Source organism: Lepus europaeus, chromosome 18 (genome assembly GCF_033115175.1).
Source record: "Lepus europaeus isolate LE1 chromosome 18, mLepTim1.pri, whole genome shotgun sequence".
NCBI classification, from domain to species: domain Eukaryota; kingdom Metazoa; phylum Chordata; class Mammalia; order Lagomorpha; family Leporidae; genus Lepus; species Lepus europaeus.
The window spans coordinates 20,747,234-20,761,735 of NC_084844.1; the positions used below are offsets into that span (position 1 = coordinate 20,747,234).

General features: G+C 54.4%; 1 protein-coding gene across 2 annotated transcripts in view; it reads left to right on the forward strand.

Annotated features, from left to right (window-relative positions):
- ACLY (ATP citrate lyase) overlaps positions 1-14,502 on the forward strand; it is a 45,540-nt gene that overhangs the window by 24,705 nt on the left and 6,333 nt on the right. For both annotated transcript variants that reach the window (XM_062175024.1, XM_062175025.1), the window contains 6 exons: positions 1,599-1,795; positions 2,778-2,859; positions 3,268-3,378; positions 10,722-10,849; positions 11,353-11,446; positions 13,603-13,757. In XM_062175024.1, the coding sequence (XP_062031008.1) occupies positions 1,599-1,795; positions 2,778-2,859; positions 3,268-3,378; positions 10,722-10,849; positions 11,353-11,446; positions 13,603-13,757 (767 nt within the window). The remainder of the gene's footprint in view (positions 1-1,598; positions 1,796-2,777; positions 2,860-3,267; positions 3,379-10,721; positions 10,850-11,352; positions 11,447-13,602; positions 13,758-14,502) is intronic.

Genomic DNA, 14,502 nt, shown 5'->3' on the forward strand with positions numbered 1-14,502 from the left:
TAGTTCCTCCCTGTATGCATGCAACAGCTGGGTGGAAGAGGCACGCCTCCCATGTGGGTGGGAGAAGCCCAATTACTTAAACCATTGCAGCTGCCTCCTGGGTTTTTTTTTTTTTTTTTTTTTTTTGACAGAGTGGACAGTGAGAGAGAGACAGAGAGAAAGGTCTTCCTTTACCGTTGGTTCACCCTCCAATGGCCCCTAAAGCTGGCGCGCTGCTGCCGGCACACCGCGCTGATCCGAAGCCAGGAGCCAGGTGCTTCTCCTGGTCTCCCATGTGGGTGCAAGGCCCAAGGACTTGGGCCATCCTCCTCTGCACTCCCAGGCCACAGCAGAGAGCTGGACTGGAAGAGGGGCAACCGGGATAGAATCCGGCGCCCCGACGGGGACTAGAACCCGGTGTGCCAGCGCCACAAGACAGAGGATTAGCCTATTGAGCCGCGGCACCGGCTTTTTTTAAGATTTTTTAAAAAAGATTTATTTGTTTACTTGAAAGGCAGTTAGAGAGAGAGAGAGATCTTCCATCCACTGGTTCACTCCCCAGATGGCTGCAACAGCTGGGGCTATGCCATCTGAAGCCAGGAGCCAGGAGCTTCTTCTGGGTCTCCCACATGGGTGCAGGGGCCCAAGCACTTGGGCCATCTTCTACTGCTTTCTCAGGCCATAGCAGAGAGTTGGATCGGAAGAGGAGCAGCTGGGACCCGAACCGCGCTGCAGGCCGAGGCTTAGCCCACTGTGCCACAGTGCCAGCCCCTAGCAGGACATTTTTAAAGTGTTTGTCTACTTTCATACAGCCATAGCATAGTCTGATTATTCCTGTGAGTATAAATCAAAGAAGCAGCAACTTGGAGATCATACTTTTCACTCAAATATCTGTAAGAAAAAAAAAGAAATTCTTGTTCTTATTTTTACTTAGTTGCATACAAATTATTTAAAAAAAATATTTGAGAGTGACAGGAAGAGTTGCAGAGAGATTTTTCCATCTATTGATTCACTTCCCAAATGGTCACAACAGCCAGGGCTAGGCCAGGCTGAAGCCAGGAGCCTGGGACTCCATCCAGATTGCCCATGAGGGTGGCAGGACCATGCCACCCAGGATGCATTAGGAGGAAGCTGGGTCAGAAGCAGAGTAGCCAGGGCTCAAGCCAGGCACGCCCAGTGTGGGATGTGTGCGTCAAGCAGCCACTTCACCTGCTGCTCCACAGCAGGGTGGCCCTGTTACGAATCTGAAGGTCGGATTTCCAGCTAAGCACGGGACCTTACTTTTAGAGGCAGGGAGTGATTTTGACCTGAGAGGCGCATCCTGTTGTCCCCTCTGCTGGGAGCTGTGCCCTCCTGGAGTGAGAGTGGTGAGCTGACCTCGTACGGACCTGAGTTTGCAGGAACGGCCGTGCTTTCCACACAAGCCACTGCTTTTTCTGTGTAGCATCTCTTAAGAGAGAGGAGCTTCTTCCTCCACAGGAAGCCCGAGGAGCACTTAGTTCTCATGACCGTTGTCCCCCCAGCTGGGCTGGAGCGGCCTGGGCGGGCCCCTTAGGGGCTTCCTGCTGTCCCTGTGGCCAGCCAGGAACCGTGCCCGCCTGCTGTTCATCCCCGTGCAGGTTGGCGGCATCAAGCCTGGGTGCTTCAAGATCGGGAACACGGGTGGGATGCTGGACAACATCCTGGCCTCCAAGCTCTACCGCCCCGGGAGCGTGGCCTACGTGTCCCGGTCCGGAGGCATGTCCAACGAGCTCAACAACATCATCTCGCGCACCACGGACGGCGTCTACGAGGGCGTGGCCATTGGTGGGGACAGGTGAGCAGCTGTCGTGGGCTGGGAGGCTGCTGCCAAGCCCTGCTGTCTCTGCTCACTGGCAGAGCTCTGGCCCTGACTGCTAAGTCTGTAAGACGGGGCAGCGTCTCGGCTCCTGTCCCGGACCCGGTGGAGGCATGAAATCAGCCAACGCTGTGCTGGGGCCGTGGTCCGAGCTGTTGGCCCTGGGCGGCAGAGCGTCGTGGGGAAGAGAGCCGGCTTTGAAATCAAATTGCGGTGCCCATTCGACTCCGTCACCCTCACGTGTTGGGGTCACAGTCGCTTCTGCCACATCCTGTCCTTCAATCTGACCTACATAAAAGGAAAGCGAGCCCTCAGGTTCCAGCTTCTTCAGAGAGTGGGTAGCTGTGTCTTTTTTTTTTTTTTGGACAGGCAGAGTGGACAGTGAGAGAGAGACAGACAGAAAGGTCTTCCTTTTCCGTTGGTTCACTCCCCAATGAATGCTGCGGCTGGTGCACCGCGCTGATCCGAAGCCAGGAGCCAGGTGCTTCTCCTGGTCTCCCATGCGGGTGCAGGGCCCAAGGACTTGGGCCATCCTCCACTGTCTTCCCGGGCCACAGCAGAGGGCTGGCCTGGAAGAGGAGCGACTGGGACAGAATCTGGCACCCCGACTGAGACTAAAACACGGTGTGCCAGCGCTGCAGGTAGAGGATTAGCCTAGTGAGCCACAGCGCTGGCCTGTATCTGTATCTTAAAACCAACGCTTGTGCCTTCCAGGGCATCTCTCACCGCCAGCCGACGTGCTCCGGGCTGCTTCTGTGCCCGGTCTCCCCCTTTGCTGTCAGCTCCCTGCCTGTCCTCTCTTCTGCCCCACCCACTGCCCTCCCCTCCTGCACACCTGCATTATTCCCCATTGGACGTCCACACCCGTGGAAAACCCTGTGTCCCTAATACGGGTGTGCTGCTCAGCCCCGTGCGCCCCTCCCCTAGCCACTCCTGACCCGGTCCTCCCCGCTGCCCACAGGTACCCCGGCTCAACATTCATGGATCACGTGTTACGTTACCAGGACACACCAGGGGTCAAAATGATCGTGGTTCTTGGCGAGGTAAGCTATTATGATTATAAAAGTAAAGGAGAAAGGCTGTTCTGGCCGGCCCGCCACCTGGCCAGCAGTGGAGTTGTCAGGATTTGGCAGAAGCCCCGTAGCCCCGTGCCTTGCCTGTACCTCTGGGCAGAGCTGCTTGGCTGTGGATCAGGAGGGGTTGTCCCCGGGGCTCCCCCAGGTCACCTGCTGGGCTCAACATTCCTCCTTGCATCCAGGCCAAACCTGAACTCGCGTTCTGTTATTTGGCCAAAACCATGTCCTCTGTGCCCTAGCCGAGCGTATGTCGTGGGACCCTCGAAGGTGGTGGGCTCCTGTGTGGTCTGGGGCGGTTTCTCCTGCTGCAGCGCGGGTCCTGGAGCACCGTGGGCCCGCCTCCACTAACTGTGGGCTCTGCTCGTTCCCGGGCAGATCGGGGGCACCGAGGAGTACAAGATCTGCCGGGGCATCAAGGAGGGCCGCATCAACAAGCCTGTGGTCTGCTGGTGCATCGGGACCTGTGCCACCATGTTCTCCTCCGAGGTATGCGGGCAGGGGCCGAGAGGGCAGCGAGGGGGCTGGGCTGTCGTCCCTGTGACTCGCGGGGTGGGCCCTGCCCCCGGGAGCTGGTGTCCAGCTGGAGGACACTGGCTCATCGCCAGCTCCAGGCCGGCTCTCTGGAGGAGGTGAGATGCTTCACTGAGAAGGTGGCACCTGACTGGCGTCGTGAGGGGCGAGGAGCGGGGGTCGCAGCCCGTGCCCGGCTGAGGAGCGCAGGGAGCTGGCAGGAGGAAAGGCGGTTGGTTTGGCTCCGTGAGCGGACGTGGTGCGTGTGAAAGAGCCGGACAGCGTGTGGTGGGGCAGAGCTGCGCACTCTCTGGGCTGCTGCTGTCTGCCTGCCACTGGGCATCCGAATCGGACTGCAGCACCCATACCGCAGCTTAGAGAACCTCCTTTCTGGAAATGGTTTGTCCACTGAGGATGGAACGGAAGGAAGCGACCGCTTGGCCCTCAGATCAGTCATTGAGTAGCTGTGGAACAGCCGGGGACGGGAAAGCTGTCACAGTGCTACGTATATTAAAAGATAGAACTTGCCCTTCAGGGCTTTCCTGCAACAATGATAATCCTTACTGCAAGCCCTAAGTTTTTGCCAAAGGTCTGTTTGTTTATTTGAAAGGCACAATGACAGGGAGAGACAGGGCTGGGGCAGGGAGGAGGAGAGTTCACTCCCCAAATGCTCTGAATAGTCAGGGCTGGGCCAGGCTGAAGCTAAAAGTCTGGGCCAGGGTGAAGCTAAAAGACCCATCTGGGTCTCCCATATGGTAATAGGGTCCTGAGTACTTGGGCCATCTGCTGCCTTCCCATGCACATTAGCAGGAAGCTAAATGGGAAGCAGAGAAGCTGGGACTAGAACTGGCATTCCACGGGGCCTACGCTGTGGCGTAGCGGGTAAAACCGCCACTTGCAATGCCAGCATCCCATATGGGTGCTGGTTCGAGTCCTGGCTGCTCCACTTCCGATCCAGCTCTGTGCTATGACCTAGGAAAGCAATAGAAGATGGCCCAAGTCCTTGGGACCCTGCACCCGCGTGGGAGACCTGGAAGAAGCTCCTGGCTCCTGATTTCAGATCAGAGCAGTTCCGGCCATTGCAGCCATCTTGGGAGTGAACTAGCAGATGGAAGACCTCTGTCTCTGTCTTTCTCTTTCTCCCACTCTCTCTTTCTCTCTGCCTCTGCCTCTCTGTAACGCTGCCTTTCAAATAAATAAATAATTCTTAAAAAAAAAAAAAAAAAGGCCGGCGCCGCGGCTCACTAGGCTAATCCTCCGCCTTGCGGTGCTGGCACACCGGGTTCTAGTCCCGTTCGGGGCACCGATCCTGTCCCGGTTGCCCCTCTTCCAGGCCAGCTCTCTGCTGTGGCCAGGGAGTGCAGTGGAGGATGGCCCAAGTCCTTGGGCCCTGCACCCCATGGGAGACCAGGAGAAGCACCTGGCTCCTGGCTTCGGATCAGCGCGGTGCGCCGGCAGCAGCGCGCCTACCGCGGTGGCCATTGGAGGGTGAACCAGCGGCAAAAAGGAAGACCTTTCTGTCTGTCTCTCTCTCACTGTCCACTCTGCCTGTCAAAAAAAAACAAAAAACAAAAAACAAAAAAAAACTGGCACTCCAGTTTGGGATGCCAGCGTCACAGGCAGGGGCTTAATGCACTGTGCCACAGTGCCTGCCCCTCTGTACTTTCCCGGTTAAGCTTTGGTCATTCTTTCTCCCTAGAAAGCTTGCTTTGTTGTCAGAGTCCAGCCTACTTCAAAGAGATACCATTTGTCCAGTTGTAAAGTGCACGTCTTTGAGCGATATCATTTCTGCAAATTTACATCTAGGGTGTGCATGCAAAAACAGTTCTAAGTATGTGTGCACGGACACCCACTCCACCCTTGTAATGGCAGAAAACGGAAACAGCCTGCGTGCGCAGCAGGAGGGGGTGTGTCGAGGCAGGCACGAGAAGAACCAGGTGGAAGGGAGGGCGGGTGCTGTAAATGCTGACAGTGGGATCCCTTTTCCATCAGTGTGACCTCCATCTGTGTGTGTTTGGGAGGGGCACGGAATCCTTCCCACCCTCCCAAGATGAGCTCTGCTCTTGCGAGACGTGTGTGTGAGACCAGGGCAGGACCTCTGTTTCCTGAGCCATGTGATGGGGAGGATCCAGGGTTGTTGTGTGACTTAAGTGAGAAAATAATTGTCAAAGTCACACGTGCAAGCTCCAGCAACTCTATGTCCGTTCTCCCTAAGCCGCTCGTTCCCTGAAGCTGTTCCTGCTTCTCTCCTCGGCTGCTCCCCTCCCCCAGCGCCTCCCACAGGCCTGTTGCGTTTCTGGCCAGGCACTCATTGTCCAGTAGGTGGGGTAGGGCCTCAGTGGGTTTCAGTTCGTTTTTAAGTTGATTTTGTAAGCTTTACGAAATTGTGTCCAAAGACAAATACAGTACAGTGAGAAGCAGGTGGTCAGCCTAGTGATCTAAGGTGCCTGCATCCCACGTGGAAGTGGTTTTTGGCTCTAGCTTCTTGCCAATGTGGACCCTGGGTGGTAGCAGTGGTGGCTCAGGTAATTGGGTTCCTGCCCAGTGGGAGAACTGTGTGGAGTTCCTGGCTCCTGGCGTTTTCCAGGGCTGTTGCACACTTCTGGGGAGTGAACCTGCAGATGGGAATGTTCTCTGTTTCTCTCTCTCTCTCTTAGATTAATTAATTTAAAAAGTACATTAGATGATCTTGAATTTTATTTTTAAGATTTATTATTTGAAAGAGTTAGAGAGAGAGAGAGAGAGAGAGATCTTCCATTCTCTTGTTCACTCCCCAAATGGCTACAACGTCCAGGGCTGGGCTAGGGTGAAGTCAGAAGCCTGGAGCTTCTTCCCGGTCTCCCAAGAGCATGCAAGGACCCAAACATTTGGGCTGTCCTCCACTGCTTCCCCAGGTGCATTAGCAGGGACCTGGATCAGAAGTGGAGCAGGCACAGTGGGTTAATCCTCCACCTGTGGCACTAGCATCCCACATGGGCACCAGTTCTAGTCCCGGCTGCTTCTCTTCCGATCCAGCTCTCTGCTATGGCCTGGGAAGGCAGTGGAGGATGGCCCAAGTGTACCCGCATGGGAGACCTGGAAGAAGATCCTGGCTCCTGGCTTCGGGTCAGCCTAGCTCTGGCCATTGCAGCCATTTGGGGAGTGAACCAGCAGATGGAAGGCCTCTCTGTGTCTCTACCTCTCTCTGTAACTCTGTCTTTCAAATAAATAAAATAGGTCTTAAAAAAAAAAAAAAAAAAAAAAAGGTAGTGAAGTATCTAGGACTCAGATCTGCGTTCCTATGATGTCAGAGTTGTAGGAGGTGGCTTAATCCACTGTGCCACAGCACCTTTTTTTTAGATTTATTTGTATTTATTTGAAACACAAGGTTAGAGAGAGAGAGAGAGAGAGAGAGAGAGAGAGGTCTTCCATCCGCTGGTTCACTCCCCAGATGGATGCGATGGCTGGAGCTGAGCTCATCCGAAGCCAGGAGCTTCTTCCAGATTTCCCACATGGGTGCAGGGGCCAAAGGATTTGAGCCATCCTCTGCTATCCTAAGCCATAGCAGAGAGCTGGATTGGAAGAGGAGCAACCAGGACTAGAATCAGCACCCATATGGGGTGCTGTTTATTTATTTATTTATTTATTTGTTTATTTATTTGAAAGGCAGAGCTACAAGACGGGGAGGGGGGAGATCTTCCATCCACTGGTTCACTCCCCAGATGGCTAGCAGCATCCCATGTGGTCAGCAGCAGATCTGCTTTCCCAGGAGCATCAGCAGGGAGCTGGGTCAGAGTGGAGCACCCCAGGGTCTGGTGTGGCACAGTGGGTTAAGCTGCTGCCTGCAATGCTGGCATCCCACATGGGTGCTGATTCTAGTCCTGGTTGCTCCTCTTCCAATCCAGCTCTCTGAGATCCTGCAGATGAGATCCTGCAAAGCACGTGGCGGGACCGCGCCATCAGGCCCATCCTCCGAGCCTTGCCAACCGGTGACCCAGCCGGTGCTGCCCCAGTGCTTCCATGGTGGAAGGCTCTCCCTGTTCCGCTTGGTGGCTCCGAGCGCAGAGGCCAGATGGCCTGTGTTCAGATGCCGCCGCCCACCACTGTGGCTTTAGGCAGGTTACCTTACTCCTCTGTCTTTCATCTCCTATTTTATAGGAAGCAGTGACAGCTCCTGGGGAATTAAATGACCTAGAAAGTGTCAGACAGTTTGGCTATGCTAGTAACTGCTCACTGCAGCCCATCTGAAGGCCGGGTTTGTTTATTTGTTTAAGGTTTATTAATTTACTTGAAAGATAGAGGGAAGAAATTGTCCATCTGCTGGTTATCTCTCCAAGAGGCCCCAACAGCTGGGCCAAGCCAAAGCCAGGAGCTTCATCCAGCTCTCCCACACAGGTGGCAGGGGCCCAAGTACTTGTGCCATCTTCCACTGCCTCCCCAATGCATCAGTGGGGAGCCAGATCGGAAGTGGGTCAGCTTGGACTGAAACCAGCGCTCATGGGATGCCAGAATTGCAGGGAGAAGTTTTTTTTGTTTTGTTTTGTTTTTTAAGATTTATTTATTTACTTGAACATCAGAGTTACACAGCGAGAGGAGAGGCAGAGAGAGAAAGAGGTCTTCCATCTGCTGGTTCACTCCCCAAATGGCCACAATGGCTGGAGCTGAGCCGATCTAAAGCCAGGAGCCGGGAGGTTCTTCTGGGTCTCCCGTGCAGGTACAGGGGCCCAAGCACTTGGGCCATCTTCCACTGTTTTCCCAGGCCATTCCAGAGAGCTGGATTGGAAGCGGAGCAGCTGGGACTGGAATTGGCACCCATATGGGATGCCAGCTCTGCTATGCCACAGGAGTTTTAACCTGCTGTGCTGCAAGGCCAGCCCTCTGGGGTTTTGTACCAGGGTTGGCTCATGTTTTCCCTTGTGTGGTTAAAGATAACGCTTACCACATGGCTCCTCTACAGTGCCTTGTCTTCCCTTCCCTCACTTCAATGCTCCATTGGATTTATCCTGTCCCTCTGGGTAGGAGTAAAAGCCTAGTGGTTAAAGCCACTGCCTGTAGTGCAGGCATCCCATATGGATGCCTGTTCGAGTCTCAGCTGCTCCACTTCCAATCCAGCTCTCTGCTGTGGCCTGGGAAAGCAGTAGAAGATGGCCCAAGTGCTTGGGGCACTGTACCTGTAATGGGAGACCCAGAAGAAGCTCTTGGCTTCTGGGTTCAGATTAGCACAGCTCTGGCCGTTGCGCCCATCTGGGGAGTAAACCAGCAAATGGAAGACCTCTCTCTCTCTCTGTCTCTGCCTCTCTGTAACTCTGCCTTTCAAATAAATAAATCTAAAAAAAATTTAAAAAGGCCGGGGCTGCGGCTCAATAGGCTAATCCTCTACCTGTGGCACCGGTACCCCGGGTTCTAGTCCCGGTTGGGGCGCCGGATTCTATCCCGGTTGCCCCTCTTCCAGTCCAACTCTCTGCTGTGGCCCGGGAAGGCAGTGGAGGATGGCCCAAGTGCTTTGGCCCTGCACCCACATGGGAGACCAGAAGGAAGCACCTGGCTTCTGACTTCGGATCGGCGCTGTGCGCCAGCTGTAGCGGCCATTTTGGGGGTGAACCAACAGAAGGAAGTCCTTTCTCTCTGTGTTTCTCTCTCTCTCTCACTGTCTAACTGCCTGTTAAAAATAAAAATTAAAAAAAAAAAAAAGCCTAGTGGTTAAGATACCCATGTCCCACATCAGAGTACCTGGGTTAAATACTCGGCTCTAGTTCCTGACTCCAGCTTCCTGTTAATGCACAGCCTGGGAGGCAGTGGTGATGGCTCAGGTAACTAGGTTCCTGCTACCCACATGGGAGACCTGGATTGACTTCCTGGTTCCTGACTTCGGCCCTCCCAGGCCCAGCTGTTGTGGGCTTCTGGGGAGTGAGCCAGTGGATGATTGCTGTCTGTCTCTCTACCTCTAAAGTTAATGCAGTTTTTTAAAACAGAAGCTTCTTACCTCAGTGCATGCTTTTGGACTGTTGCTAATGTGCCTGAACCTGGAAAGCGTCACACAGACAGGTTAAATATGATTGTAACTGCCCACTGTATGCCAGTCAAAGTCAGAGTTTGGTTTTGTGTTTAAGATTTAGTTATTTGTGGCCTGCGCCATGGCTTAACAGGCTAATCCTCCGCCTTGCGGCGCCGGCACACCGGGTTCTAGTCCCAGTTGGGGCGCCGGATTCTATCCCAGTTGCCCCTCTTCCAGGCCAGCTCTCTGCTATGGCCCGGGAAGGCAGTGGAGGATGGCCCAAGTACTTGGGCCCTGCACCCGCATGAGAGACCAGGAGAAGCACCTGGGTCTTGGCTTCGGATCAGTGAGATGCACCGGCCGTAGCGGCCATTGGAGGGTGAACCAACGGCAAAAAGGAAGACCTTTCTCTCTCTGTCTCTCTCTCACTATCCACTCTGCCTGTCAAAAAAAAAAAAAAAAAAAAAAGTTATTTGCTTGAAAGGTAGAGTTAGAGAGAGGGAAGAAATCTTCCATCTGCTGGTTCCCTTAGTGTTATAAAATCTCACTTCTTAAAAGAAGCTGGGGCCGACGCCGCGGCTCAGTAGGCTAATCCTCCACCTTGCAGCGCCGGCACACCGGGTTCTAGTCCCAGTCGGGGCACTGATCCTGTCCCGGTTGCCCCTCTTCCAGGCCAGCTCTCTGCTGTGGCCAGGGAGTGCAGTGGAGGATGGCCCAAGTGCTTGGGCCCTGCACCCCATGGGAGACCAGGAGAAGCACCTGACTCCTACCATTGGAACAGTGCGGTGCGCCGGCCGCAGTGTGCCTACCGGGTCGGCCATTGGAGGGTGAACCAACGGCCAAAGGAAGACCTTTCTCTCTGTCTCCCTCTACTGTCCACTCTGCCTGTCAAAAATAAAAAAATAAAAAAATAAAATAAAATAAAAAAACCTAAAAAAAAAAAGAAGCTGGAATTTTGTATTATTTACATGGAGGCTTCTGGCTTTTATTTTTCTTTTCATATGGGTGTGTATTTTGTATAAAGAATGCTTGGGAAAGTAATTTCGCATCTGGCTAAGGCTGCTGGTTTGTAACCTCACTCTGCACCTGTTGCTTAGAACGAACCCAGTTTCTCTCCCTGGCCACTTGCCCGGGAGGATGGGGTTGGCTGGGCCGCCAGGGCTTGTCTCCTGGCTTCAGTGCACATTCACTGCATGGCCTTGAGAAAGTTCCTGCACTTCTCTGCCTCTGTCTCCTCATTGTTCGTCCCATTTGCTGGCTCTGGCCAGTGTGACCGTGTCCCAGCAGCCTCTGCTCCCTGGGGTGACCGCCAGACCTGATCAGGCCATTCTCCTTTGTCTTCCAGGTCCAGTTCGGCCACGCCGGTGCCTGTGCTAATCAGGCTTCTGAAACTGCAGTCGCCAAGAACCAGGCCTTGAAGGAAGCAGGGGTGTTTGTGCCCCGGAGCTTCGACGAGCTTGGTGAAATCATCCAGTAAGTGACCCGGGGCAGCTGCCAGCCTCCTCCCACGCCCTTCTCATGTCCAGCACAGCTGTGCCAATGGTGAAATCACGCTCCTCCTCTTGGCTTGTGCTTTGTCCTGTTTCGTGCTCGAAGCGGCAGGGCTGGGTCTGGCAGGCAGGTGTGAAAACGTGGCTGGTTCCGAGCTGCCTCCTGGCTGGCGCGGGTGGCGTAAGTGATGGGGGAGCGTGGAAGTATTTAGAAACCAGAGCCTCTGCTTGGTGCAGTTGCTGGGTGTCCTACTGTCACTTCCCGCTCTGCCTCTGTCACCTGCCTGTGCCGCCCACCTTGGCCCTCCCTCGGCCCCCAGATTCAGCTTTCTCTAAAGCCCCATCCATGGAAGGAGATGTGAGGTGCGGAGGGGGTGGGCGAATGCAGTTTGTTTGGCTTACATGAAGAGCACTCTTGGGACAACGGAGAAGAGCCCGGAGTAGTAGAATTCACGTGGTGTCTTTTCCCTCTGCCCCACCTCCCAGGTCTGTGTATGAAGATCTTGTGGCCAAAGGGGTCATTGTGCCTGCACAGGAGGTGCCACCCCCAACGGTGCCCATGGACTATTCCTGGGCCAGGGTAGGTGCCTTGTGTGTCCCATGGGAGGACAGTGGAGACTTGGGGGGACCTAAGGTGATGAATTTGCAGTTGATTTGTTTTCAACTCCTGGAAACTAGGCCCTGCCCACTAGATGGCCATCCTGTAGTCACCTCTCTGTGCTGGGAACCACGTCCCCAAGGGGCTTCTCCAGGGGCATCAGAAGAAACTCTAGGATTGATTGCAGGGTTCCAGCTGTGCCTATGGCTGGTGTTTGTGGCTGCCCCTTCCAGCCTGTAGGTAAAGCAAACACAGCGGCTGTGAGGGCCAGAATAGCCGGTGTCTCTCTTTTTTAATATTTATTTATTTATTTTTTAAGAAATGTTATTTATTTACCTGAAAGAGCAACAGAGAGCAAGAGAGAAGGAGGTAGAGAGAGAGAGAGAGAAAGTTCCTCCATCCACTGGTGTATCTCCAAATGGCCACAACAGCCAAGTCTGGGCCAGGCCAAAGCTAGGAGCCAGGAACTCCATCCTGGTCTCCCATGTGGGTAGCAGGGGCCCAAGCACCTGGGCCATCATGGGCTGCCCTCCTAGACACATTAGCAGGGAGCTATATCAGAAACAGAGCAGCTGAGACCAACACCAGAACTGCAATGTGGGACGCTGGTGTCGCAAGCAGCAGCTTAACCCGCTGCACAATGCAAGCCCAAGCCTGTCTCTTGCATCAGTTCCTGACCTGGAAACAGATGGGACTGGGGACAGATAACGTCCCCTGGAGTTGTTTTGCGCTTGGGAAGAGATCTCGAGAGTTAGGCAGAGTCCACACTGCTGAGCTGTCTGCTGGGCCTGGAGTCGGGAGGGTGGCTTTTCTGTGCCGGGGGCCATCGGGATGTTTACAGCAGCGTTTGGGGAGACGTGAGCCTGCTCTGATGGACTGAAGTCTGAGTGCTGCCAGGGCCAGACGAAATGATCTCCTGGGCTTATGGAGCCCACAGGCCAGAGGCTCCTCACTCCCGCAGACGGCACATTTTGTCAGTATGCAAGGACTCATAGGACATCAGTGTTTTAAAGGCCAATAACCCTGTAGAAAAATGGGTAGAAAGTGGCCTTTCAACATGAAAAAAATGCCCAACCTCACTCATAAAAAGGAACCAGAATGAAACTATCATGACAGTTTTCCTCCATCAGATTGGCAAAGATTAAAAAAAAAAAAAAAAAAAAAAAAAAGTATGAGGTAACATGTTGTTTGTGCAGCTGTGAGGAAACGGTGCCTGCTGCCATCGCTGGCGGGAGTGGAAGGTGGCCCGGCCTGTGTGAGGCGGCCGGGTGACAGCTGCGCAGCTGAAGGGCTCAGACCTGGGGCCCAGCAAGGTCGCCTCTCGGTATTCACTGTAGAGGAATCCTGTGTCCCGCACAGGAGGAAGCAGTCAAGGAGTGCTGTAGTCGGCGGTTCTTGGTGGCCATCAGCACCCTGGAGTATGGTCCTAGGACAGTTGGAGTGGGCCGGATCTGAGTAGGTGCCCGAGTTTGTACATGGATACACACAAAGCTACATGGCTTACTGTCTGTGTACTAAGTAATTAAAAGTGGGAAAAGATGTCCACTAAGCTAACACCAAGCCACAAGACCAAGAGCGGGGTGGTGGTCTTAGAGAGCATAAGCGTGCGTGGGGTCTCCCAAAAGTTCCTGGAGAATGTGCCTCATGAGAAAATCATGCATGGATTCCTGCTTGTTTGTTTGTTTGTTTGTTTAAAGATGTATGTGTTTGTTTGAAAGGCAGAGTTACAGAGACAGAAAGAAATCTGCCATCTACTGGGTTGCTCCTGAATTGGCCACAATGGCCATGGTTGGGCCAGGCTGAAGCCAGGAACCTGGAACTCCATCCAGGTCTCCCATGTTGGTGGCAGGGATCCAAGCACTTGGGCCATCTTCCTCTGCTTTCCCAGGTGCATTAGCAGGGAGCTGGATCAGAAGTGGAGCAGCTGGGACTTAAACTGGCACCCATGTGGAATGCCGGCACTACAGGCCAGGGCTTTAACCCGCTGTGCCACGGCGCCGGCCCCAACACATAAGTCTTCTAAAAAGTAAAATAAAACGTTGTTGGCACCCTTTGGATCTGGGAGCACAGGCCGGGCACAGTCCTGGGAAATCTGTGGTGATTACCTGTGCCTGCTTCCCTCTGCCCCACCTCTGCAGGAACTGGGTCTGATCCGCAAACCTGCCTCGTTCATGACCAGCATCTGCGACGAGCGGGGACAGGAGCTCATCTACGCGGGCATGCCCATCACCGAGGTCTTCAAGGAGGAGATGGGCATCGGCGGGGTCCTCGGCCTCCTCTGGTTCCAGAGAAGGTGAGGCATGCAGTGGGAGGGTCTGCGCCCTGCAGCTCACAGGGGTGGCCAGGCCTCGGCGCGTGCCCAGGGGCGATCTTACAGCCGCAGGTCCACAGCTAAGTCTTCCGAGGACAGAAACCAAGAGAAGCAGAAAGCAGTGACCTCGTTCGAGGCCTTACAGCAGCCCCTTTGGCATGGGAACCTTGAAAGAAATGGGACCAAGTAAATGCAGAGCTCTGGACGTGGCTGTCGGGGGCGGCCGGCGGCTTGGACAGATCTGGCAGCTTACAGGGTGCAGGCTTGGTGGGGCTGTGCATCGGGCATAAAGTTGGGTTGTGTTCTCGTCACAAGTATGTCTCATCAGCCTGAAGGCTGGGGGGAAGTTGGTTTTCTTTGTAACTCTGAAGGCTAGCCTTGGCTGGGACTGACAGCTGGGCCGTGGAGCTGGTGAGGATGTGACTCCTAGCACACTGGGTGGAAGGCTGGGTGTCAGGCCCTGGTCTGCAGAGAGCCGGGTCTTGATCCTGCCTCTGGCCCTTCCTGGGCAGAGTTCCCAGCTGTCACACCTGAGCAGGTGTCTCTGTCTGCACCTGGCTTGCCGCATCTGCAGACCGTTCACGGGCCTCCCACGTTGTGAAAGGGCAGCTCCCACCTCCCCTCTGCACTCAGAGGGCAGCCCCAAATACAGGTCGAGTCTAGTCGCGGCCATCATACTGGAAACTGTCGTCCAAAAGAGACACTTCAAAGCCTTGTTGCTAGACCT